Genomic DNA, 26,334 nt, shown 5'->3' on the forward strand with positions numbered 1-26,334 from the left:
GACGTAAATCATCTTCATTAGAAGTGCCGGTACATCATACTGGTATCGAACAGGGAATTCGCGAACGCAGTGTAAGGTTTTTCTTGTATTGCTTTCAACTGGTCGTCATCAGTCGCTCAGAAGCCAGGCAAACTGAATCAGATGCGTAATTAGTAGGAGTGCAACTGCATGGGATGTTTATCATGCATATTATTGTATACCTGATATCAATGTCTTCTAAAGAATGTATCCTTTTAGTATTTTAATTTGGTTTTGACAAAGTTAATGCCTCCACATTTTATTGATGAAATATAAGTTAAACGACGTGTTTACAACTTCTCCTCACCCTTCTTTCACTTTTCCTTCCTTCCTTTCATCCTATATTGATCTTGATCTCAAGCGACCCTTCGGACCTCTCCTCACGAGTGATTGTAGTCGATCACTGCGGACTACCAGTGAGGCTCATACAGACAACATGAACTTTGGCATTCCAGGCACTGGCGCCGGTCCTTCTAATACAAGAGGTGGTATATCAATCTCGGCTCAAGCTAAGCCCGTCGTTGTTCCTCTTTCTTCTGAGATACTTGTGAGTGTGATCAAGATCCTACAAATTGACGGGACGACGTAGAGCTTACTACAATATCAAATCGCTCCTTTGAAACCGCCTCTACATCTGGTTATATATCGACTGACAATGCTGCTTTGATTTTCCCCCGTCGTCAACGTCTCCTTCTCCTGACTCGCTTGACTCCTCCTCCTTCCTCTGTCCTTCCTACCTTCCCTCTCGCTTTCACTTCCTTGCCCTATTTCTCTCTCCAACACATACTCCTATCTCATCTTCCCTCTTTCCCTCTTCTGATGTTTAACCAAAACCAACAGAACAAATATCGACCTGCAAGACACTTTAAAGATGCTGTTGACGTCGAAGCTTCATCCTCAACAACACCTACATTCCCCTCATTCGATACTAATGCGTCACGAACAAACCAAGGAAAAAATATAACCAGTCTGTCCTTCGATGATAGTGGTGATAGGATGGTATCAGCTGGAGACGACGATATGTTCGTTTTGTGGGATTGTAAAAAAGGAAAGTGAGTACCAGTCGTTGAATGATCTGAATCTCACGAGAGTGCAGGTGGAGGAGGACCACTGGAGGGTTATGGAAAGATCTCATTGGTGTCATCTAGCTTTTGGCCAATAATGAGTGATCAATGCTGACGATCAATTGCTTTATTCTGCTCGACCCAATCACCATCTTCCTCATCAATTATTCGTTTCAATTGAAATTGAACCTCAATTCTAACCTTATCTCCCTCTTCTCTAATCCTCTTTTCTAATTCTCACTTCCTTCCATCAAATTCTTCTCTGCAATGTCACTTTTCTCTCACTTTCTCCTTTGAATATGTACCTTCCACCGCAAACCATCAATACAAAACGACTCTGTGTCGCTTTACTCTGGATTCTCATCATCGCAGAAAGCTCAAACCACTCTATTCTCGAAAATACGGCATTGACCTCCCTCGTTTCACTCATAAAGCAGGAAATATAGTTCACGCTTCGACAAAAGGGGATGATCATGCTGTTAGATACCATTCGATGCATGATAACAAGTATTTGGCCTATTATAAGGGGCATGAAGCTAGGTGAGCTACGTTGCTATGCATGGGAGGAAAGAAGGCAGAACACCGGACCGCAATAGAAGTGGCGACGAAGTTGCGTGGTCAGTAAAGGAGGCAAAGAGTCTCCAGAGAACGAAAGGAGACGAGGGAGCCGCGGCATGGAATCTGGCTTGGGTCGGTCAGAAGGGCGAAGGAGAGGAGGAAGAAAACAGGGTCAGGTTGAGGGGGGGTACTTATGGACGCAAGCAGTGATGGTAATGTGTGATTGATACAGACGTAAAATGTCGACTCGCTCATCATCCCTTCGATCACACTGGCGTTTTAGGCTGCCTTATCTGTCACTCACTGCTGACTATGTCATTCGCAGGGTCCGCTCAGTCGATATGAGTCCAACAGATGACACCTTCATCACGGCTGGAGATGATGGCACCGTCAGGTTATGGGATCTTCGGGCGACTGGATGCAAAGTGAGCTTCTGATCCCCACTTCGTGTTAGGCAGCTTTCGGCTGATGAACTTCACGGCTTCTAGGGCTTGGTTAACGGTGTTGGGGGTTCAGCGATAGCAGCAATAGACAATCAAGGGATAGTGTTCGCTGTCGCATGTTCAGCCACGCAAACAATATTGATGTATGCTACTGCTACTTTGGATAGGGTAAGTGCATACAATTATCTCGAAGCGACTCAACACTGATCATTTCCGGTGTATTGCAGGTCCCATTCTTATACGTGCCGTTGAACGATATAGCTTTCGCAAAAGATGCCATACCGCCGCCCAAACCCATTTTTACTTCAATCTCATTTTCCTCAAACGGACATTATCTTCTGATCGGCACTTCATCAGACGTTCACTATCTGTTAGATGCACTCGACCTCATTCCATTAAGGAGATTAGTGGGTCATCAAGGATTAGAAAGGGATAAAGAAGGTATCAGAGGATTTCAGCCGAGACGTGGTAACAGTGGAGAAGAAGTGTCCTTCACTTCGGATAGCCAATGGATTGTGTCAGGTTCTGCAGATGGTAATGTGATATTTTGGGACCTGAGACCTCAAATTGAAGGAGAAACGAAATTGACCAGAGTGGAATTGACGAATGGGAAAGAAGCAAAAGATATACCGTGGCATACTTTACCTATACCGGAAATACAACCGAAAGTGGTACTGAAAGGTGGTAATGGAGTTAGTAGAGCTGTTAGATTTAACCCTAGATTGTCGATGTTTGCTGTTGGAGGTGAAGATCTGGTGAGTACAAATCCCGAATTACATACTTGCGTATAAAACGCTCAACCTGTCGTGACTGATGGTTGATGGCTGCTCCTTGTAGACATTCTGGTTGCCTGAAAAAGATGAAGATGCGAAAGTACAAGAAGGTTGGTGAAGCAGAATAACTTTGATGAAAGGACTGGAAGGTGCACAAGAAGTACCAGGGAAAAAGGTGACTTCTACAGAAGTATATATACATACACCATACAAATCTCAATTGTGCAATCATGCAGTATATCATGCATCGGAAGTATATCGTATGCATGTGCAGGATGTTCCTAATTACTGGTGTCTAGTGCATAAGTAGAGACGACATTGTTTGAGTAAAGAAGTTCCATTGAGAACATTAAACATTGTCCACTTTAACCAAGTTCACCATTCAGAGTGGAGGTGGTCCACCATGCTTCACCGTTATTGCTTTGTCAACGTATTTACGATTGACACAAGCTCTTCTTTCTTCGATCTTCAACAAATGCAGACTGTAGGCAGATGTGGACACTTCACCTGCTATCGAGCAGATCGCCGACGAAGAGAGCTAGTGTATCAACAATAGGAGAAGAGGGTACACCTTCCAAGCGAGCTAGAGTAGATCCACCCTCATCAAGTGCTGGCAGGTTTACCGAACCCATCCAGCATGGAGCTACAACAGGTCAAAGCAAGATCGCCCCCAAAAAGGACACAGTACAAGACGCATCGGCAACATCCGAGGTGGATGATGATAAAGTGATAGCCGCTGGTGAAGGAGACGTAAATGTAGACGGGGAGGAAGAAGAAAGAATCGGTCCTTGGGGATTTACGAAGTCTGAAATTGATCGATTTCCAGCTTTGAGGAAAAAGAATTTTTGGTGTATCCAAAGACATTCTGCTACAGGTATGTTCTGATTACAAGGTGTCCATTCATCAAATCTATAAGATTCGGGACAACTTGAGAACAGTATCAAGATCGAGGAACAGATGTTGATGACCTTTTCTTGGTTTATCTTAGCAATGCATTACGATCTTAGGATGCAGATTGATGGAGGAACGATAAGTTGGGCGGTGCCCAAAGGGCTGATAGGTAAGTCTGGATAAAAAAGACTCGTGGTCCTCTCAGATGCGTCTTCCTGACCATCAAAGTTTACAAGCTTACCCTATGGTATGATACCGATAGGCATATCCAAGAACGGAGAAGCTAATAGATTAGCAGTTGAGACTACCGTACATCCCATCAGCTACACGACATACGAAGGTGAGTAATAGTTGTTGAACTGTTTTCAATCGTCTGTCATACACTAGTTGATGCAGTATCTGCGACCTGCTAGGCTCCGATGGAAGAAGTAAGATCTTTCGAATTCTTCAAGTGGTAACGGAGTGCTCAGAAGCTAATAATGATATACTGTAACACTCGGAGTAGATTTCTCAGCAGGGCGAAAAGGTGGAACTTGTAAGCTCAATTATATTCTCCGGTTCTTGGCTATGGCGCAAGGTAATAGACCTAAAACATACTATGATAGTATTGTGGGATATAGGTGAATATGCTATTACAAGACCTTCATCATCTATCGATTCGACATCAGATGAAGAGAGGTCATCTAAAAGGAGGAGACAGAGGCGTGATGCAGATGAACAAGAAGAAAGCGAAAATCAGTGAGTTGCTTTTGCCCCTGTCAATGCGGTAGCACCCGACGAGGGAGAGGTGAGCGAAGTGACTGATAAATGGAAATAGGGATGGGAAGTACCAAGAAGATCTTTTTAGACAAGCGCTCAATAGGAGAGTAGGATATGGGAAAAGTCAAAGTATACATTTCATATTACGAGGAGGCAGGAAGGTTAATTCTCGGATTGATTTACTCTAACATTTGGGGTCTTATAGCTGATGTAAACTGATAGATGACGAATCATCGTACGTTTTCATTGCGAGATACTACTATATTCCGTATATCCCGCCAGGCATCTAAATTGGCTAACCATCGCGTAATCAAGCAGATTTCATCCTTGTTCTGGCTCCATCAACCAGACATACCTTCTCGTCCACTGGAGTGATCAAGAAAACATGGTTCTTACGCTTACCACGTGAAGTTGACGCATACCCTTGGGATCGAGGAGGTGAAGAAGGGAAATTCTGGGGAAGGAGCGTGAAGAGTAAGTTCATTTATTACAGATATACGTGGGGGTTTGGAATCCTGTTATGCCAGTCAATCGATGTAATACCAGCTAATTGTGACGAGTGAGAATAGCTGGTAGAACATTGCGAGAAGTCACAGAGGGATTTGTGAAAAGACCTGATAGGTGGAAATCTGAAGAAGACAGATTTAAGGGCTGGTTTGGAGATGAAGATTGAGGTTTCATCATGGTAGTATGCCACCAAAGTCACCTACCAACGTCGACATATTTCTCGGCTACGGAATCATCCTTGGAATTGGAAAGATCTTGGGAAAATAACTATCAGGGGGGGGTATAGCAGGGCATGGAAAGAATCGATCTGTATGCCGAATTCGCCAGATGTTCTAGTACGATTCGTAATGTTGATAAAAAGACAGTACGTTGGGATCACTACTTCTACGTGGACCAACTGCATATAGTCGCTTTTATGCCACAATCACATACTGCCAATCCAGGATCAGATCGCCAAGTCCGATCAGGGAGTTTCTCCATTGTCAGTGATCGGACTCGTCTCTACTGCTATCACGCCTCTCACTTTTGATTCCAGCAGTGCTAATGATGATTCCCCTGTTTCCGAAAAGAGAAGAACATTAGAACATTAGAACATTAAGAACATTGGAACATTGGAACATTAGAAGTAAATTCCCCCATCTTTGCCGATGCTACACAAGGCACCTGAATCGGAAAGTCACCGATGACATCATTGTTTGTTTACATGAATCAGTCCATTTCATTTACATATAGATGGCGATCACGAGACAGGACAATTTATTGTGATATATAAAAGAAGAGATGGGCCTGCATTTTATATTGGGCACCCTTCTTCCCCTTTCAATCATCGACTAAACCTGTGCACCTGCTATTCTCCCATCCATATCACTGAACAAATCTTCAATATGCCATCATCTAAAGGAAAGCCTACGGATCCCAAACTTCGAGAAGAGGTGAAAGAGAGTGAGTGCTTTTAGACTTTGGCCAGACTCAGCTAATCGTGTCTTGCGTTGCTGTAGAGGTGCAGAATGAGACTAACAAGGACGGATCTGGAAAAGGTCAATGGAGTGCTTGGAAGGTAAGTTGATCAGGTCCTTGAGAAAGCAGGATTGTGTGTACAGCAGAACCTTGAAACAGGAAAGACCGCTGAGCAGTTGCGTCCCCACTACTATTAGGCCGCCAAGCTTTCCAAGGAGTACGAAGCTGAAGGAGGAGGATACGAGAATGAAGCAGGGTCCAAAAACGAACCCGAAAAAGGCGCTCCTAAACATAAATCAAATGCAAAGAAAGCCGCCGAAGAGAAAGCTGAAGCTGGATCTGGCGAAGACGACAAGGAGAAGAAAAGTGAAAAACCCAAATCAAAAGGTGCAGCAACTAAGAAAGACGAAGAGAAACCGAAATCCAAGACTGCAGCAACAACCAAGAAAGATGAAGAAAAACCTAAGTCTAAAGGTAGTGCAGAAAAGAAAGATGATAAACCAAAATCTAAAGGTAAAGCGGCAGCTGATAAGCCAAAATCAAAAGGTAAAGAAGAAACTGCAACCAAAACTGAACCTGAGAAACCTAAATCAAAGGGTAAAGCAGAGAAACCAGCTTCTGCTTCTAAGAAAGACGATAAACCTGCTTCTACTAGAGGAAAGAGAAAGTCAGACGTTGGTGAAGCTGACGATGCCAAGAAGACAAAGAAGACTAAGGCATAAGCTCAGGGCGATTGGAATTCGGAAGCATCATGGTCAACAGCGCCAACACACTGGACCCATGGTTAGAGAGATAACTTTGTATACCTAAGAGACATAAACAATGTAATGTATATATCAAACTGATATTGCAAGCGATTATTCACGTAGACCGAAATCCACAAATAACATAAGACAATCTCAGATACTGATAAAATCGTTGATCATACCTAACTTACTAATCTACTTTATCCATTCAGGTCAGACCAAGTCACTATTCACAAAGGATCATCACGACGATACACGTACGCGACAAGTCATAGGATGCCGACCTAGAGCAGAGACACTCCTATATGCTGATCGTCCTTTGAGCTTTGTGGGTCGGGGCGGGACTATAAGATTCAGTATGAAGTACTTTCTTCGTTTTGACAATAGTTTCTTGCCACCGATCATCATCATTTTCACTCTCCCAAATTCGTCTGCTCACCTCCATTTCACTCACACCCACCTCCCCTGCCACCACAACACGCTTACATGATTCCAGTTCATACATAATCATGGTATCGAATCTGTCACTCTCTGAGATCCAAACAAATGCGGAAAAGCTGTTCAATCCGAATTTCAAACTTCCGCGAAAAACCAGAACACCCATTCCTCCTTCTTTATCGTGGAGTAAACTCCCTCCTCCAGCAGCGGAAATTGATGAACGGCCAACCGCTCGCCTTAGAAGATTTAAGAAATGGAAAGACGTTGTTCCGGAATTAAGGTTGGTCATCCTTGATCCCAAGAAACGGAGTGAGTTTAGAGCTTAGAGCTGGTTTTCGTTCAGTCGTACTTTGCTGATACCAACGGATTGCTATCGCCTATAGTTCACCTTAGACGATATCAATCATATGCGGTACCCGCAACTATGTTTTCGCAGAGACGCAAGGTCTTGCCTATACCTTTGTTTCGATGCACAAGACCGGGTCTACTCAATGCAGATGTTCAAGTAAAAGAATGGTCATGGTCTACTCCTGTGAAAGCCAAGACATCTTCGGCGAAGACTGTCATTCACGATACGCCAACGGAGCCTTCATTTCCTCAAAGACAAGAGATGAAGTTTACCCTTTCATCGTCCTCTGGAGTTGATCCGCCGGAGCATCCAATCAAGTCCATGCTTGTAGCTCGTCCAGCTCCCTGTTCCCCTCTCCTTCAGTCTACCCATCCGTCTCCCCCTTCTCATCCCTCTTCCACCTTCCCTTACACTTGCACTCCCCCTTCTCCTTCTCCTCCTTCGCCATATTGGATCCCGCCACTGCCTGACCCTTTACCATGGCACGACGAGTCCATACCCAGGCGACACAGAAAAGCCATTTACCAGAGATTGCTCGAACACAAGTGGATATTGGATCAAGAGCACGAAAGAAGATTTAGGATTGGTATGAGCAAGTTGATGGATGATATTATCGAATGGCAAGAAACCATGACGTACGTTAAGAATGCATAGTTTCCATACGACCGCTCTATATCGTATCATCTACCATAGAGAGAAGAGCCCATCTCTTGTATGGTGTTCTCGAGCTGATATTCTGATTTCTCCAAATAATTCAGTATTCCCTTTGACCAATGGAAAAAAGGTCACAAATGGAAACCGGAAGCTGCACTTACGGAAATCGAACAAACGTAAGTAATCAGCAATAACCACACCTGCTCACTCTCTCTATGACATACCTCGCTCATGCCACTTGCGTTTTAATAGCACTGAATTCTTTAAAGCAATTAGAAAGAAATCGCTCAACATATTCTTGTATCTGGATCCTGAACAGATCAGTTACGTACCTTTTAGACAAAGGGTACACGATTTAGTGAAAGACGAAGAGAACAGAAAGAAGAGAACGAAAGAGAGGAAAGAAGCTAGAAACCAAGCGAAAGCACAAGCACAAGTTGAAGCAGAGTCAAAAGCTCAATCCACACTCCTCAACCAACTATTAGGCAATGAACAAACTCAATGCAACGACAAAAGCATCACGTCCGGGCATTCTCTTGATGGACAGAGCGAAGCGAACTTGATATCACAGGAGAACTTCGGGAAAGAACCATCAATTGCGAACCCGCAATCACCACAGACACAGCCAGTTGAGAATTCTTCTCGAAGACATAGCTCACCCTCTACACAGCTCAATCATTCAGCTTTCGAGGAGGACCGACTGATGTATGATCGAACAGCAGAACTATCAAATCTGATATCACGTCTATTTGCCTTGCGCAGACGCAAACACGAGATTTCGAACGAGCTAAAGAATCGTGAAGATAATGGTCAAGCAGAAGAGAGGTATCTGAATAATCCTATAGACGCAGAAAGTAATATCATACATCCTGATAGACCTGGTCAAGTTGTGTCGCCACTTCAGAACTCGAAGTCAGAGCTAAAGAATGATCAAAAATTCAAGTCCGACTTGGAAGCCGAAGTTGCAATGGATACGGGACTGCAAGAGAACGTTGATGTATATGATTACAAGCAATTGAACAACCAAGATAGGCAAGAACGCGGTTCCTCAGTGTCAGAGATCGAGTTGGAGCCACATCATGCTTCCATAACTCCTTCTGCTTCAACTTCGCTGTCCACTGTTCATCCGTCGCAGGACGATTTGGACGTCAGATATGGCTCCCTAAATCTAGATGAGGATACTGCACTTCCTCCGAACACATGTTCGCCAGATTCCTCCTGCTTAGATGAAACGCCACCTTCTTCGGCGTATTCAAGAAAACAAGCTAGCTTACTTGATATCTCGGATATCTCTCAGAGTAGCTCCTGTGGGAAAGGTCGCGATGCAGAGACTTTGATCGCTGGAGAGGAAGAAGCACATGAAGAAGAAAGAGATACGTTGTATTCTGCTGTTTTGACAGGTCAAGCAACGCTCATCTGACAGTAGCTTCATTTGGTCTGGACGATTCAGGGAACTGAAGGGATGGAGCAAGATATACCATGCATATTCACATTATGATTCGTGCAATTGATTAATTTCGTAAAGGTGTGCGTACAACTACGTTATTAAATTCTAACAGGAATCTATTCACCAGCAAAGAGACGGACGATGAGATATGCCGTTGAGCCTACGAACCGGAAAACTGAGAAGGGAAACGTGATAACGTCAGTACTGTCTCTCGGCTAAAGACTTTGAGCGATGCGTTACGGGATTCAACTCTGACGAGGAATAAGATGCTTACATGCAAGAGCAGCTACCGTGCTGTAACGAGAAGGGTCAGCTCCATTGCCTTAACACGACACTTAGACTCGTCAACTGACTATAACAAGATACCCATATATGTAGTTGCCAGTGAACTATCTCCTCCACTAGTTTGGCTATAGGGCGGAACAGATCAGCATCTCTCGTTATCACATGTCATTACTGGACGAGGTTTCTCGTCGCAGAGAAAGGAGTCCACCTACAGAATAGCAGCGGCGAGGGCCCCATTTGACATGGTCCAAGCGAGAAGGACCTGTAGCGCAATAACGTTAGGACCATGGCTTCAATGAGAGATATCTCATGTTTTGTCAAACTGAACACTCACATTAGTCCTGACGTTCTTGTAATAATCTTCCTGCTTCTGATCGTCTGAAATAGTTTTTATTTCTTTCGGGGCTTTATTGGCTAAAACCCTTAATTCGGAGGCGTAGACTTCGTTCAAGTCTTGTTGTTCAACAGGTACATCGACCGTGACTTCATCCTTGGAATCTGATTTGACTACTCCTAAATCCTCCGAGACCTTGTCAGATCCTTTTGTTCCCCAGGACTATTGTTTGAAGACATTAGCTCTTTAAGCTTAACAGGGTATATATCAGGCTTGTGGGCAATAAACAAGATTTACCACGTCATGTACGTTACAAAATGCATAGACACTGAAAACAGTAATCGTTAGTCATGGTGATCGACGGCGAAATGTATGCAAATCGGTCGACTTACTTGAGCACATTTGTATAACTCGGCGCGAGTAGGAGATACTGTAAGAAGGAAGTGATCATATGCCAGGGTTCTAAAGCCAGTAAAGAAGAGATAATGTACAGTCCATATGTCGCGAGGAGCGAAACAACGATATTTCGGAAGATCGTGTTACCGAAAATATCATCGGCACTGATCGATCCATCGGCTGTGATAGTTTGGATACCTCTAACAGCGAGATAGACTATGAGATGAAAATCAACCCGATGCCATGACTTTATTGATCACTTCTATCGAGAGTCACTTACTAGCTGCAAAAAGCATATATATAGTGATCAAAGCGAATCCGACCATACTACTAGTGTAACCGACTCTTGACCTAATCAAACAATCTCAGCTGTCGTTTCAAGCCGTGAGAGGTGCAGCCTGCTTACCCTGCGGGTCTATTACCTAATGCTAAAAGGAAGCACCAAAGTAGTAAAGCTATATACAAATAATGCAATGGTGTGTTGACATATTTCCATGCTGTTCCAAGGGAGTTAAGGGAGCTTGTCAAGACGAACTGAAAATTCCCAATCAGTCAGGCTCCAAAATTGCTGAGACCAGTACCACGGTAGAGTTAGTCTCACAAATGCAATGTAGAAGTTTCCTAAAGCGAACCAAGCGAAGATCATGCTCAAGGTTTCTAGAATACATTGTCAGCTTTTCAATGCAGTCAAAGTGAGGTTCGTATACAAATAAAAGCTGAACTCACGATACACTAGCTCTACATGCAGGAAAAGTTTTCTTGTGAATGAATGACTGCCTTTTACATCAGTAAACGTGTATCATCTCGACGTGAAAAGAACTCACGATGATCGATACAAGTATCCGAAATGAACGATAGAATGTATAGCAGCGAAAAAAGAACCGTTCAACCACCTACTCGATTGCTGTTAGCGTCTCTCATAATGACTGTGCTAGCAATTTACCTCCTTCGTTGAGATACTAATTCTGGAACAGTGTCCGGTACATCTGTTATAGCATACGCGGACTTGACATAATGTAATGTCCACTTGCATTGCCTCTTACTAACCAATTCCCAACAGAGGATACGATCTGACAGACAAATCAGCCTTTCGAGTAGACCGTTTGTATCATCAAGAACGGACCTTCAGCCAGATACATGTTTGCAGAACTACACAACGTCATCAGCCAATGCTTCTTCTGTCCTTGTAGACAGCTGACTCACAAGATACCAGCTCCGGCACCGTGCATTGTCTCACCAACGAAATACTGCCGGAGGGGCCCATTACCTTTCTCATCATTTTGCAAGGCAATGTACTTATCACACAGTCAGCTTCTACTACGTCGAAGAAATGTGGACACTGATGCTCACTCTGTAGGCGGAGAAAGCACCGGGTCTAATGCGGTCTGTCAGCAGCTATGGGCCTTCAGCAAGGTACATCTACTCACAGAACCGTAATATAACCAAAGATACTTTCCAAGGGCTTATCCAAGATATTCGACATCTTGTATTCGAAATTTTGAGCAGCTACTAGAGGGTTTAGAAGGTTTTTCCAGAACATCCCTTTCAAAGCTACAATTTCACCACAAGCTCCTCCTACAGAAGAGTTGATGTCAAACGCTTTCCAAAGATGGTATATCGAATCTGGACCTGGCTGAGTACCAACATCGAGAAGGACGCAAACGCTGTGACGGAAGATCAGCGTACTGCAAATCATTCTCAAGGAGGATCCTGTCAAAGGTAGTTTGACCATGAACAGGGACCGACGGGTGATGCTTACTTGGGCTTGAGGCAAGCTCCGAAAGCGCTAAATAGGATGCTGTCAGCCACGATCGAGACATTGAAAACGAATCGAAGCTCACTTGAAAAACCATCGATGACTGTTGATCTAGATGATCATCACTTGTCAGTCAACCCAATACCTGAAGGTATGAATCAGCTCTTCGGCTCACCTTTTTCTGATTTTTTTCCTGCGGTAAATAGTGATGTCAGCGCGTTTGTCGACCTCTGGACTTGTACGCCTACCTTCATACAGAATATCATTTGTATGGGCACGGTGTTCGAGCCGCCAGGGCCAATTTTACCGTTCGACGTGATAGACACTAGTCTCGAAGTCAGCTGGGAGATGACGTCGGATCACGACCTGTAAAAGGAGCTTACGTTGGGTTGTATATTCATACAAATGGGCGGTCTGTAATCTGGTAAGCGATGGGCGCTGTCATTTGGAAGGATGATATACATACAACAGGCTTTCCATTGACAACATTCTTTCCTACTCCATCCTGATAGACACCTAATGCTGCAAGTACAGATCTTGTCCGTGGGTTGATTTTCATTCGCCCATCAGCTACAATACACACGACTACCTAAAACAGAATACATCAGCCATGAACGTCCCCTCAATCACGACGATAACGGGGTGGATGGCTGACACACCTTCTTCCAACCTTCTTTACCCCAAGTTTTACTCTTCGATCTTGTACACAAATGAGCGATATTTTGCATTACACCTCTCATGGTCCTGCAGAACAGAATATCGTCTTCCTGCAACATTAGCCTCAGCATCAGCAATGACTCGGCAGATGATAAGATGGTTGAGCAGAGCATACGTTATACATCGTAATAACCTAGAAGTAGTCCACAATATATTTAGCATCGACCCGTCACACGCAGGATAGGATGATTTAGCTTACAATGAAAAGCTCAGTCTGTCTTGGCGGATCATACAATTTCTGCCGAAGAGTATATTTATCCTCCTACATATGTTTGTCAGATTGGATTGAACCTTTCAGTGGTATTGTCACTCACAACGAAATCGTTTGGATCACAGGTAACGGCTGTGTATCTCATTTTCGTGTATTCGTTACCTTCCCTGATAGAACATTGGTCGAGCAACATTGAGGGTACATCCACATCCAGCACCAAATGGCCTCGGAACAATCTGAGGTAAAGTTATATCAGCTTATTGCCTATCGATGCATCTAGTAAATGGTGAAAAGCTGGGTCCGAAGGTGAAACTCACTGTACTCTCTTTTGAGTTCTATTTCTTCTAACCACTCTAGTTGGTAACGGACCATAATGAACGTTGACCTCGTCATCTTCGTTTGCCATGTGTGGAGGAGCTGCATAACCGTTGTGTTGATTCTCGTTGTCATCCCATCTACCTGGAATCATGCCTACATCGCCAACATCGCTTTGTCTTGGGCCCATGCCTGAGTTTGAAGCGGGACCATTGTCGTTCAACTGATATCTCATTGACATCGCACTTGTGGATTGAGGTATACAGAACCTTGCATCAGGAGCGGCATGAGATAGTAAGGGGGCAGAATCGTTTATGTCATCATCTTGATTTCCAGCCACATGATTACCGTATCCGTGAGGTGGATAAGAAGGATGAATATTTGCTAATCCAGTTATTGACGATGAGGATGAATGATGGGGCATCAGAGGTGGCGGGGAAGATAATCTATTGTCTGATAATCCGTATGGGGCAGAATTATAGGATACATTGGAGTCGAATCTTGCTCTTGGCGGACTTAACGGTGCTGGTGAATTGTAGGAATTCTGTTGAGGCGGAAGAGAATATCTCGGAACAGCTCCACCGATCCCCGGAGGTGGAAGCGGTTGATGTGAAGGTGATAAAGGCTGATTTGGGAATGATTGATGATGTCTGTTCCCAGGTTGTTCTGCCCAACCTTGAGCCTGATTCGGAGGAGGTGCCGGTGGTGGGTTGAATGGATCTCCATATGAAGGTGATGAGTATTGAGCTTGAGGGAAAGGCTGAGGGGATGAGTAAGATTGGTTCAACGGAGGTGGTGTATCGTAAGGGTTCGTCATGGGCGTCAGATGTTGTTGTGGTACTGGATCTGAAGGATAGTGATGTGAGGAGTAAGGTGGTTGTTGCTGTTGTTGATGAGTAGGTGAAGTATAACCATCTGACCGTTGTTGATTGTACGGTTGCTGCCCGTGAGGGGGCGTGTATATGTCACCTGGATTCATTTTGTACCCTTTCTTCCACTATGTCGGTCGACAGAGATGGACGATAGTGCAGGTGTCAGGTGGAGATAGAAGATGATGATCAAGAAGGGGGGTTTAAGATGTTCATCTTCATTATTGTATTCCTAATTGACTTTATACAATATACTCGTACGCACGGATCCCCCCAAAAAGCGGGGTAGACTTGATTATGTAATCCCTTGTAAAGTGACATACGACGCGTGAGAGAGAGAATATCGAAAAGGGGAGAGGCGGTGTCAATGGAAGAAGGAAAAACAGACAGCACAGCTTTTGAGAGTTTGATCAGAGATACCATCTGCATGGATCATGAAGGTGACAACGATCAAGATGGATGGGGGACCGACGAACGGTACGACCGGAGTAGCAGGGAACCTCGGCATCCGAGCTGTGACATGTTTCAATGATGTTTATATGCACAAAAATACATGGCAGGGAATCTTATATACACATTGTACCTGCTATGAAAACGAGGTCTTGTCCATCCAACCGCCTCGACTGCTGGTCGCGAGTCAGTATGAGAGGGGACAATATCATGGTGGTGAGAACGCTAATGCCCAGTTATAGCACTGAGGTCATCCATATATACTGCTAGGTTGAGAAGAAGCTGACGCAGTTGCTACATATCTGTTCCATAAGGTAGGTTGTGTAGTTCCTGTCATGAATTACAATCAAGAGTCAGCATCTGCGGTGTCGTTGTATAAATGTCTCCAAACCCGGATGAGCATGAGTGATGTGTACATTATGTATAGTATTTCATTCAATGGTAAGAGGCTGATGTTGTCAAGTGCAGGGGGACGACTTGATACTTACCATTTCCAAAATCCACAAGTTTCGGACCTAGACGCTTCGTGATATCGAGGGCCTCAATGGGACTTATCTGACCTTGATCAAAGTCATTCGAGAGATCAGAGAGTTTCCTTGATTGCTCTAAGGTATTGATACGCCCAGCGAGACTCTTAACATGATCTATATGTGACCTATTTTGCTCTCTCAGACTATTTCCCGTAGAGATCATGGAGTTCTCCATATTTACGAGACTTCTCTGCACTTCTGGATGTAGATTTCCATTGTTCCCATAGGCGCTTCTGACGGTATCATAGAGAGACTTGAAGCATTCGCGAGATTGATTACATAACTGGTTAGTTGTATTCATGCTTACTTGAGAAGCTCTACCCAATTCATTAATTGTTTCAGTTGGATATTGGTTCAAAGTATCATCGACATCGACTTTGTGGCGCCTGACGTACGATTTGAACGCGTCTTTTAGAGTGAATGGTCGACCGTTCGTCAATGTCTGAGGCAGATATTGATTCCAAACTCCGTTGAAAGCTGTAGCGAGTGGAGTCTGGTCATTCATACTTGTACTCGAACGTTGGTTTTGAGATCCGAATGTGTTACTGTTATTCCACACTGGCGTAGAAGGAGGTTGAGTAGCGAAGTTACGTATACCGGATACATTGCCATATAAGCCATTCGGCCTCGGGGTGAACGCATTGCCGAACTGTGAGTTGACTTGATTGATCGGTAATGTGCTTCGTTGAGCATTGAAATTTGACGGATAACCTGCTCCGAATATGGAAGATAGATTCGTTGGGTTGGCGGTATGGCTTGCTCCAGGAGGAGTGGGTGGAAAAAGCGAGTTTGTATACGCAGGTCGTTGAGGGTTCAGGGGGCTCTGGGAGTATGGGAACTGTGAAAATGATCCAGGTCCAATTCCAGAGGTGAATTGCCTCAGACCTGGTTTTCTAGCGCCAAGGCCATACAACGACGGAGCAATATTCGAAGGAGCGAAACTAGAAGGAGCAAAACTCGTATTGCCACCTCTACTGAGGATAGCTTGTAAAGTACTGAGAGGAATAGCTTGACCGGCCATGGTGCAAAGAGATCAGTATGGAAGAAGGGGTTGTGGAAAGTTAAATTATCAAGTATGATTCGATAAAATGTGTGGAATAATGAAATGAGAGGAAAGACAGTTTAAGAAGAAAGTAGCGAGATATCCGTTCTTCGGATAGTCTTATATACCTTCTTCCTACGATACTTATTTTGGTGATGACATCGGCCATCCCTTGTGATTTAGCTCCACAGGCATAGTGTTCGAAGACTTCTCCGACGGCTCATTGACGATTGCATGAAAGGATGTCTGACTACTCGAACTCGTATAGACTCGACATGGACCAAGGAGGGTAACCTTTGTGTGAATAGCTGATGGAAACGTCTAAATTTTGGGATATCAGAGTGTTCGCCAATTGACGCTGGTGGTAAGCAAGTCAATGAAGAGGCGTTAAGTGAGTCAGTAGTGAGTACTATTAAGTAGTGGCTAAATGGACAATTTCTCGACGTACATTCGATGTGTAAAGTAAATCAGTATACAAGATACATAGTGTCCCACTGATTGACTCCCATTCCTAAAAATACCATGTCGTCCCGTCAAATCTATTTTTTGGTGAAAAACCCTTTGAGTGTACTTTGACCCCTTGCCGGACCGGCTGGTTTTTTGGCGGGATGGGATGCTGATGCTGATGCTGAGCTAGCTGGGGTTTTGCCTCTATCACTTCCTACTGAGGAAGTTGATTCTCTAGCTTTGATTGGTGGTTTAGCTGTTGTTGTCGTGGTGGTGGTAGGTTTGGTGGATCTCTGTTTTGTCGCTGTTGGAGTTTCATCGTTCTCAGAAGCGGTGTATGATTCATCTGTTGAATAATCTTTAACGACTGATCAATGAAGTATCAGCAATGATATACTAGTATGACCATACTCCTTCTCTTCCATGAAGCTAGGATGCTTAACTCACCCATTCGACCCCTCTTATCAGTCTCCGTTTTACTTTTCTTTACCCTCCTCTTTTTTCTTACTTTGTTTCCTATATGTGCACCAGGCTCCGTCTTGACTTGCTCAGAATCCGATACACCAAGGTCAACGTCCATATCCATATCCATTGACATCATAGCTTCCATGGCTTTTTGATCATCCATCCTTACCATTGAGGAAGTCTGTTCTTTATCTTTCGTTTTCTGTGGAGCAGGTTCATCTTCTTCTGTGTCTGATTGAATAACTCTTTTCTTCTTTGACATACTTCCTGAAGCTGAAGCTGATGGTGCAGATGCTGGAGCAGGAGTAGGCTTGGAGGAAGTCGCGATCGAAGATGAAGATGGCCTTTTCGGTTTGTCTTCCACCTGATTCATCGAAATCAGCTATCGAATCTGTGTATCTCTGACTGATGAACTCACCTTGTCGATTTCCTGTTTCTCGTTTTCTTTCTGCTTGGGATCTGTCGACTTCTTGGATTCATCCTTTTTCTTGATGGGTTCTTCGACCTTGTTCGCTTCGACCTTCTTACCGGCAACTACCTTCTTACTCCAATCGATTCCGCCATCTTTCATGACTTTCTTTTCTTGTACCACGATGGAAGGTTTGAAAGCTTCACCTGTGATCGTACCGTAGACATCGGGATTATGATAATTTTGGTGTTGCCTTAATGTCAAATTAGGTATGAGGTATTGTGCTGGGTCCTAATAGCGAGATAAGAGAGGAACGCATCAGTAGAGCTCCATGGCGGATATACAGTGAAGATATTGACTATATACTCACTGTTATGGGAGAAGGTGATAATGAATGTATATGTATATTTAATTTATCTTGTTGGAATAGATGTTTCTTCTCTGTAGTGAGTGATATCATTCGATGAGTGCTAGCTTTAGCATTCCTCTAATTTAATTACGTCGAGTTGAGTATGGTTCAACTTGTAACACTCACCTTCCAAGTTTTCTATACTGACCAGTACAACACCCCATCTATCTACATCTTCCTTTTTGATCAGATCATCTTGTATCTTTCCTCCAGATCCTCCTAAGATGATACCACCAGAAATACCATTTTCATCATCACCTTTATCGTTCCCAATGTCCATTCTATCCCTTCCATCATCTTGATTCCCATCATCATCATCATCATCATCATCATTATCAAAATCATTCATGTTACCATCTTCCGAATTCCTATCACCTTCACTCATCTCATCCATATCTACAATCTTGACTATTCTACTTGTAGGAATGTAAGATTGTGTCAATGAAGGTAATTGCGTGTAAGACAGTTTTGATTCAGATAATAATGGTCCTGTCAACAAGAACGTCGGTATAACTTCAGAATGTGATTGGGAATATTCCGATAGCAGACTGTGAAATAAAGACATCAATACTTGGTTTCTTCACGATGAGTACAATCAAAAAGTGAAGAGTGGAACTCACTTTTTAGCTATATTCACATGACATCCTATCTCTCTACTTATGTCTCTATACGTCACCTATCAATCCTTCATCAGTCCTTATTTACTCGACAGCTCTTTTGCAAGTCACACACTCACAATTCTTCGATCATTCTCTATCCACTGACTCAGCTTCCTGTTAGCTATCTTCTGCTGTTCAGATGTAGCCATGTTGTCGGAACACGATTCTTGCTCGTGAAACAGATGAATTACTAATATCAAAGGTGAAATGACCACAATGATCTTGAATTTATCTGACGCGAATGTGGAGGAATCATCGCGAGTGGACAATCATTTTATCAAGCCTCCAGTCATTCTTCTGAGATCTACATGGGTATTCCCGCTTCATTCCTTTCATAACGTGTTCAGCAGATACATATAGCCTCATCCGAATCGCACAATCTCTGCAGACTAAGGAAGCATGCATGCATACGATCCATTATTTACTTTACTATTCCAATCAATCACAGATCTACTAGACAAGCCTGCGGCAGCAAACGCTTAGTTATCTTTGAGTTCAGGAGCAGTTGTACCTTTGCTCAAACCTTTAGCACCAGCGAAGACGGCTTTGTCACCGAGCTCTTCCTCGATTCTGAGGAGTTGGTTGTATTCTATAAAGAAAACGGAAAAATCAGCTTATGCCACAATTTCATCAGTCAAGACGAAAAGCTACTTACTGGCAACTCGCTCAGATCGACAAGGGGCACCAGTCTTGATCTCACTAGGTGAATTGTCAAGGTCAACAACTGTAATCACAATGAGAAGGCATAGGTAAACTTACCCAGTCTTAAGAGCGACGGCAAGGTCGGCGATGTAGGTGGACTCGGTCTCACCGGATCGGTGAGAGGTCATGACAGCCCAACCGTTGGATTGAGAGAGTTGAACGCTGTATATGGCATACGATCAGCTGAATAGAAACTCTCCATTTTTCTCAGCTGGCACTCACGCTTGGATAGACTCAGAGATGGTACCGATTTGGTTGATCTGTGATGACATATTTGATCAACATTCAAATTGACAGTATAAGTGCTGTCTATGGTAACTCACCTTGAGCAAGAGAGCGTTACATGCTTTCTTCTCGATAGCAGTCTTGATTCGCTTGGGGTTGGTGACGAGTAAATCATCACCGACGATTTGGATGCTTGAAGTCTCGGTGAAGTGAGTCCAGGCCTCAAAGTCATCTTGGTCGAAGGGGTCCTCGATGGAGATGATGTCGTATTTCTCGACGTAAGAGTGGTAGAGATCAGCGAGCTCTTTACCGGAGAGCCATTTGGAGGAGTCGGAGTTAGGGTTCTGAATGAGGGTTGAACATTTAGCACAGCACAAAGTGAACCCACCGTTAGGAGTACGACATCGACTCACCTTGAAATCAAGATCGTATTTGCCTTCCTTGTAGAACTCGGAAGAAGCAACGTCAAGACCGATTTGAACTTTTCCGGTGTAACCAGCTTGTTTGATGGCCTCGGTAAGGAGATCAAGGGATTCCTCAGCACCAGAAACATTAGGAGCGAAACCACCTTCGTCACCAACGTTGGCGGCTGAGTGCGAAATCGTTAGCTGCTATCTCATTCCCAGAAAGAATAACCAGCTCACCATCAATACCGTACTTCTTGGTGATGACCTTCTTGAGAGTGTGATAAGTCTCAGAACCCATCTTCATAGCTTCGGTGAAGGAAGAAGCACCGGTTGGGAGAAGCATGAATTCTTGGAAAGCAAGAGCGTTACCGGCGTGAGAACCACCGTTGATAACGTTGAAAGCGGGGGTGGGGAGAACGTAGGGCTCAGATACACCGGCGATACCAGCGAGGTAAGCGTAAAGAGGTTTGCCCTGACGACGAAATTGGTTAGCAAGCAACACCTCAACAACGAACACGTAAAGAACATTTAGGCTTACTTGTTCAGCGGCACCGGCTTCAGAAACAGCCATGGAGACACCAAGAATGGCGTTAGCACCGAGTTTACCTTTGTTGTCGGTACCGTCTAACTTGATGAGGAAATCATCGATCTCCTTTTGGGAGGTGACGGCGATTTTAGCATCGATAAGAGCGGGAGCGATGACTTCGTTGACGTTCTTGACGGCCTTGGAGACACCTATTGAGCAGATGGTGAGACGCGTTACTTGCATTTGAGAAATGGAAAGCGATCAGAAAGCTAACCTTTACCGACATAGTCGGATCCTTTGTCTCTTAACTCAATAGCCTCGTAGGCACCGGTGGAAGCACCTGAGGGAACTTGTGCACGGAATCGGCCTATAAAATAGACAAGAATGTCAGCCATTACTCAGGCACTGGAGATGCATTGACTCACCTTTCTCGGTGTGGACATCAACCTCAACGGTGGGGTTTCCTCGAGAGTCGAAGATCTGAGCAGCGATGATATTAGTGAACAATCATTTCAAAAAGGTTGAGGTGTGGATGTAGTCGCATTAAATGAAACACGTGACGAAGGTGAGGACTCACTTGTCTGGCGTGGATCTTGGAGATGGTGGACATTTTTGTTTTTGTTTTGTTCTACCTTTGCGTTGAACGAAGATGTTGTAAAGAAAGAGGAAGAAGAAGGGGAAGGTGAAGGAATGTCTGTGGGAGTGGGAAGTGTGAAAAAGGGTTATTGGGGACAATTAGAATTGATGACGAGAATAAAAAAGAGCAGACTCGACATCACACGTGGGAAAATAACATAGAATAGGGTTTAGGCGTCTGGCTGAGTGCTTAGGCACGCGTTGTTCCTGAGTTTGGCGTTGTTTTTCGAAATGCCGAGCAACGCCGACCCCGTACCAATATATGATCTACCGCCGGTAACTGCTTCGTTTATCAGGTGTAAACATCATCCGAAGACGGGTTAAACGTCTTTATCTCTCATTGTCGGATCTCCGCTTGATGATCTGAATGTGGAGACCCGTTTTTCGAGCTGTGTTGAGGTCAGATTAACAGCGATCAGTCCGGGGTAGAAGCCTATGAATCGATCGTGAGGGACTTCCGTATCTTCCCGGGGCAAACATCAAGTCGAAGGCGGATGAGTGTTGACTTTCCCTAGTGGGCAGTTCCCAAGAAATCATCCAGTCTCGTGGCCCGCTTCTACTGGAATAGTTGTATCATTTCGGAAGACTGTATATTATTCTTTTCATTGGTAATCCTTTGATCCCCTATGTCATATGAACACGTTTGAGTGAACGATTTTGCCGCCTGCACATTCAGTATCGCTTGAACGCTTTGTGATGACTCGGTTATATTTTGTCAACGCAATGCAAACAGTCTGGTAATACTCTTAACATCTTGAAATACAGAGCCTGAATCGACGTTTCCGATAATTCCTGATACGATTACCAAGGCCGAATTCCTCTTGGTTTGAGCTATGACATCTTGGCGTCAACAGGAGAATCAATCAATGGCGTGCAATATGTTGTTGTTGATAGACTCCCCAATTATCAATGAACAAGTACAACGCTTTGTGTTGACCAAAGTCGTTTTGAGGAAAATTCATGATTGCAAAATTTGCCGTCTTGTTTCGGCAAAGCCGACTGCTGACTCAAGTAATCGTTTCTTCCATGTTATGGGACCCAGAATCGCGATTCATCAAATAAAGTCGAGTGTTAGGTCAAGATTTGTGTCCTATAAATCTTAGCTGAAATACTGGTGATCTTGAACTCTCCTCACTCAGGCATCATCATATTCATAAGCCTTTCCCATCTTCAGCAATTTGGTAGCTGCATTTCTTCCCAAATCTGCCACAAGCACCGTGTGTTCACTTCACGTTCTATGAATTAGGAGTAGGGTCCATTTTGATTCCGTCTTTTCCAGCGGTCATGTCCGCTTTTGACGCGATTTTATGGTACATTGGGATTTTCAAAACTTTGATTTTTTGTGAGGTTCTGTCCCAGAAAAAATGTTGACGATAAGCATTGCATTTCTACTCACTTTCCTCTTTACCCTCTTTCTCTGTGTATCATTATCCTCATCATCCTCACAGTCCTCTCCTCATATAATCTGTCGTATACCAGCAATTGAAACATATATCTTCGCCCTGAAATAGGTGATATTTGACCCTCCTACCTCCTACAAAACGTTTAAATAGATCAACAATGGTTAAATACATTCTTGTCTGTGGAGGTGTTATTTCGTAAGCTGATTCCAGATCTCTACTCACAAGGAAAGAGCTTATCATGCCACCTGTACAGTGGTATCGGAAAGGGTGTTATAGGTCAGTACTCAGTACTCAGTGTGAAAGTTTTTAAAGATTTAGGCGGAGCAATTTAAGCTGATTTAAGAATCCTGTCAAAGCCTCAAGTACAGGTCTTATACTCAAGACCGCAGGATTGAAAGTCACTGCTATTAAGATTGATCCTTATATGAACATAGATGCTGGTACTATGGCTCCTACTGAACATGGTTAGTCAAGGTGTAGCATATTGTAGATCAATTCAGTGCAGGAGGGTACAGGGAGGATGGAGAAATCACCTGCAATGATGACTGAGTTTGAAGGCTAATCTGGGTCTGGACAACCTTAGGTGAGGTATACGTCCTCAATGATGGTGGAGAGACCGATTTAGACCTCGGAAATTACGAGAGATACCTTGATGTATCTTTGAACAGGGATAATAATGTTACTACCGGAAAAGTTTACCAACACGTCATTGACCGAGAAGTGAGTTCACTCCCGGGCGATGTCTATTTAATCAAGACGGACATTAGACATAAGAGAAGCAGGGTTCTTGGCAGGGTAGCGGTAATACTGATGTATCCTAAATGTTATATAGAGAAAAGGAGATTATCTCGGTAAAACTGTTCAGATCATTCCGCATCTTACAAATGCAATTCAGGATTGGATTGAAAGGGTATCAAAGATTCCAGTAGATGGTACAGGTGAAGAACCGGATGTTTGTATCATTGAGGTGAGTCAATGATATCCGTGTCATTAAGGTTGACGTGGCTCTCAAAACTGACTTTGAACCGGATCGTTTATAGCTCGGTGGAACAGTTGGTGATATCGAATCTATGCCATTCGTCGAAGCTATGAGACAATTCCAGTTCAGAGTAGGACATGAAAATTTTGCTTTGATCTATGTCTCTTTGATTCCTGTTGTTGGTGGTGAACAAAAGACTAAACCTACTCAAGCTGGTGTAAGAGATTTGAGAGGATTGGGTTTGTTACCTGATTTAGTGAGTGATTTTTCCCTCAACCGTGATGATACTACTTCTTATCTCTTCTATGAGACGCAACGACCTGTACTAGACACAAATAAAGGAATTGGAGCTGAACATATTACCCCCAGATCGCTTGTAGATGTACCGACCCTCTGTTGACAGCGACAATGGAGAAAGTCTCAATGTTCTGTCACGTCTCACCGCAACAAGTCTTAGGTGTACATAACGTTTCTTCAACTTATCATGTACCATTACTACTTCAACAACAAGGAATGTTGAACTACTTCAAAAAGAGATTAAACCTTGATGAGATTACAGTTAATGATAAATTTAAGCAAAAAGGGGAAGAATTTATGGGTAGATGGAAGGCTTTGACCGTTGGGTGAGTGAACACACATTTGAACAGACGATACATCCTGTGCAGTTCTATGTTTCGAACCATTTGAAAACCTGGACTGACGATCCATATCCATAGCCAAGAACGTCTATTCGATACTGTATCTATCGTTCTGGTCGGTAAATATACCACACTTGAAGATTCTTATATGTCTGTGGTGAAAGCTTTGGAACACGCTTCAATGCGATGTGGCCGAAAGCTTGAGCTTCAAGTGAGTTCATCAGACCTGACATACTGTTTCGTATACTCCATTGGGCTTACTGACACGGCTACGCTATAGTGGGTGGACTCTTCTGACCTTGAGCCCCAAACGCAAACCTCCAACCCCGTTAAATTCCACGATGCCTGGTCCGCGTTATGTTCCGCTAAGTAAGCTCACTCGATGCCTGCCGCGCAAATACGAGCTGATCACACTGTCCAGGGGTATTATCGTTCCCGGTGGGTTCGGCCATCGAGGTACAGAAGGTATGATTGCAGCCGTGAAATGGGCCCGAGAACAAAAAGTACCTTTCTTGGGTATATGTTTGGGTTTCCAAGTTGCTGTCATTGAATGGGCTAGAAACGTGTGTGGATTACAAGGTGAGTCAATGACCGCATTTATACCTCGTCCCCTATATGCGAATCCTGCAAGAATGGGACCATGTACGAGCCGTTCACTGATGGATTTTGCATATGGTACAGATGCCAACTCTGCCGAGCTTGTACCTGAAACCATACATCCTGTGATATGTTTCATGCCTGAGATCTCTAAAACTGTCATGGGCGGTAATATGAGATTAGGTCTTCGACCGACCATCTTCGAACCTAAGACTGAATCATCTAAACTCCGAAAGTTGTACGGCTCGAAAGAAGTTGCTTGGGAGAGGCACAGACATAGATACGAGGTGGAACCTAAATATGTGGATGAATTAGAATCTAAAGATGGATTAAGGTTTATTGGTAAAGACGAAAGAGGTGAAAGAATGCAAATGTTAGAATTGGATGGTGAGTTTGACTGATTATCATACGTATATATGCTAACTCAACTAAATTTGCGTTACATTCATAGACCACCCATACTTTGTGGCATTACAAGCACATCCTGAGTTCTGTTCACGTCCATTAAACCCTTCACCACCATTCTTAGGTTTGATAGCAGCTGCGTGTGGATCATCGGTATTATCTGATCAAATCAAATTGAACGAGAATGGTGGATATGTCGATCCTCATCCTGAAGAATCAAAAGTCGTCCCTGCTTCTCAAGCACATACCGCTCAAGGTAAAAACAAGAAGCAAAACGTTGATGGTATTAAGGTAAGAGAAGAGGTTGAAGGTGATTTGAAAGAGAAAGAACAACAATTGGATGGTGTGACGAAAGCAAGTGAATAGGTCAACGGTAGCGCTTAGTCTGTCCAGTGACAGTGGACGTTTGAAGTATTGTTTGGGCTTCACCTTTTTTCACATACATTACGTTGAATCTTGGTCATATAGAGATGCACTGTTTTTTTCTTACCATGTTATGCTATCATGATGACTGTCACTACTGTGCATATGGTACTCGTTGTGCTTTACCGATTCCTCATGCATGAGTGGACAACACTGTACGGCCGAGAGAGAGAGAGAGAGAGAGAGAGAGAGAAAGAATGAGTGGGCCCCGGGGCCCGGATGATGCGCAGGGAGCGAGTGTGATTTTACTTGTTGCTGTGCTCCGATGTCAAATATCTTTGTTCTGCGCATTCATGTGCCATATTTCTTTTCTATTTTTAAAACGCGTCTTTCTTGGAACATTGGGATGGAAAATCATCATCATTCATCATTCATCAACCATCCATTGTCACCGCTACTCCCTTGAACAGCTCAAAGGTCATCCTTTGTATATCAGGACCCTTTCATCGAACACGTTACAAGTATCAAACGTTTGACCAAGCTCCGTATCGTTGT

At 43.7% G+C, this 26,334-nt stretch overlaps 9 protein-coding genes across 9 annotated transcripts; 5 read left to right on the forward strand and 4 right to left on the reverse strand.

Moving 5' to 3' along the window:
• Nucleotides 1-454: 454 nt before the first annotated feature.
• Nucleotides 455-2,974, forward strand: IL334_002953 (uncharacterized protein; the record flags this gene model as incomplete). Its single annotated transcript, XM_062934691.1, has 7 exons — nt 455-565; nt 859-1,070; nt 1,455-1,622; nt 1,966-2,065; nt 2,129-2,251; nt 2,311-2,838; nt 2,921-2,974. The coding sequence occupies 7 exons, from the start codon at nt 455-457 to the stop codon at nt 2,972-2,974; spliced, it is 1,296 nt and encodes a 431-aa protein (XP_062790742.1).
• A 374-nt stretch (nt 2,975-3,348) lies between these two features.
• Nucleotides 3,349-5,179, forward strand: IL334_002954 (DNA ligase D, 3'-phosphoesterase domain-containing protein; the record flags this gene model as incomplete). Its single annotated transcript, XM_062934692.1, has 10 exons — nt 3,349-3,730; nt 3,845-3,916; nt 4,010-4,087; nt 4,161-4,175; nt 4,253-4,282; nt 4,353-4,485; nt 4,565-4,667; nt 4,729-4,741; nt 4,825-4,980; nt 5,076-5,179. The coding sequence occupies 10 exons, from the start codon at nt 3,349-3,351 to the stop codon at nt 5,177-5,179; spliced, it is 1,086 nt and encodes a 361-aa protein (XP_062790743.1).
• Nucleotides 5,180-5,897: 718 nt separating this feature from the next.
• On the forward strand, nt 5,898-6,692 carry IL334_002955 (uncharacterized protein; the record flags this gene model as incomplete). Its single annotated transcript, XM_062934693.1, has 3 exons — nt 5,898-5,955; nt 6,012-6,070; nt 6,168-6,692. 3 exons carry the CDS (start codon nt 5,898-5,900, stop codon nt 6,690-6,692), a joined length of 642 nt encoding a protein of 213 aa, XP_062790744.1.
• A 533-nt stretch (nt 6,693-7,225) lies between these two features.
• IL334_002956 (uncharacterized protein) lies at nt 7,226-9,577 on the forward strand (the record flags this gene model as incomplete). The annotated part of the gene is made up of 4 exons (XM_062934694.1): nt 7,226-7,463; nt 7,538-8,138; nt 8,262-8,333; nt 8,410-9,577. The coding sequence occupies 4 exons, from the start codon at nt 7,226-7,228 to the stop codon at nt 9,575-9,577; spliced, it is 2,079 nt and encodes a 692-aa protein (XP_062790745.1).
• A 379-nt stretch (nt 9,578-9,956) lies between these two features.
• Nucleotides 9,957-14,597, reverse strand: IL334_002957 (uncharacterized protein; the record flags this gene model as incomplete). Its single annotated transcript, XM_062934695.1, has 26 exons — nt 9,957-10,014; nt 10,102-10,151; nt 10,224-10,445; nt 10,521-10,551; nt 10,616-10,835; nt 10,900-10,970; nt 11,026-11,153; nt 11,221-11,276; nt 11,346-11,392; nt 11,444-11,512; nt 11,563-11,689; nt 11,743-11,768; nt 11,823-11,914; nt 11,970-11,994; nt 12,047-12,283; nt 12,379-12,405; nt 12,461-12,486; nt 12,551-12,568; nt 12,624-12,700; nt 12,759-12,789; nt 12,842-12,964; nt 13,035-13,142; nt 13,208-13,225; nt 13,292-13,354; nt 13,407-13,539; nt 13,621-14,597. The coding sequence occupies 26 exons, from the start codon at nt 14,595-14,597 to the stop codon at nt 9,957-9,959; spliced, it is 3,060 nt and encodes a 1,019-aa protein (XP_062790746.1).
• A 590-nt stretch (nt 14,598-15,187) lies between these two features.
• IL334_002958 (uncharacterized protein) lies at nt 15,188-16,488 on the reverse strand (the record flags this gene model as incomplete). The annotated part of the gene is made up of 2 exons (XM_062934696.1): nt 15,188-15,267; nt 15,426-16,488. 2 exons carry the CDS (start codon nt 16,486-16,488, stop codon nt 15,188-15,190), a joined length of 1,143 nt encoding a protein of 380 aa, XP_062790747.1.
• A 560-nt stretch (nt 16,489-17,048) lies between these two features.
• On the reverse strand, nt 17,049-19,047 carry IL334_002959 (uncharacterized protein; the record flags this gene model as incomplete). The annotated part of the gene is made up of 8 exons (XM_062934697.1): nt 17,049-17,323; nt 17,404-17,785; nt 17,840-18,121; nt 18,201-18,271; nt 18,366-18,536; nt 18,594-18,787; nt 18,860-18,915; nt 18,976-19,047. 8 exons carry the CDS (start codon nt 19,045-19,047, stop codon nt 17,049-17,051), a joined length of 1,503 nt encoding a protein of 500 aa, XP_062790748.1.
• Nucleotides 19,048-19,377: 330 nt separating this feature from the next.
• Nucleotides 19,378-21,368, reverse strand: IL334_002960 (enolase; the record flags this gene model as incomplete). Its single annotated transcript, XM_062934698.1, has 11 exons — nt 19,378-19,487; nt 19,554-19,597; nt 19,658-19,762; nt 19,823-19,860; nt 19,924-20,169; nt 20,239-20,414; nt 20,470-20,704; nt 20,771-20,967; nt 21,033-21,125; nt 21,184-21,238; nt 21,336-21,368. 11 exons carry the CDS (start codon nt 21,366-21,368, stop codon nt 19,378-19,380), a joined length of 1,332 nt encoding a protein of 443 aa, XP_062790749.1.
• Nucleotides 21,369-22,954: 1,586 nt separating this feature from the next.
• Nucleotides 22,955-25,782, forward strand: IL334_002961 (CTP synthase; the record flags this gene model as incomplete). Its single annotated transcript, XM_062934699.1, has 12 exons — nt 22,955-22,992; nt 23,051-23,073; nt 23,154-23,261; nt 23,381-23,517; nt 23,630-23,764; nt 23,838-24,032; nt 24,146-24,399; nt 24,493-24,625; nt 24,695-24,783; nt 24,836-24,993; nt 25,096-25,398; nt 25,463-25,782. The coding sequence occupies 12 exons, from the start codon at nt 22,955-22,957 to the stop codon at nt 25,780-25,782; spliced, it is 1,893 nt and encodes a 630-aa protein (XP_062790750.1).
• Nucleotides 25,783-26,334: the final 552 nt, after the last annotated feature.

The sequence above is a fragment of the Kwoniella shivajii genome, chromosome 3 (assembly GCF_035658355.1).
Source record: "Kwoniella shivajii chromosome 3, complete sequence".
NCBI lineage: Eukaryota > Fungi > Basidiomycota > Tremellomycetes > Tremellales > Cryptococcaceae > Kwoniella > Kwoniella shivajii.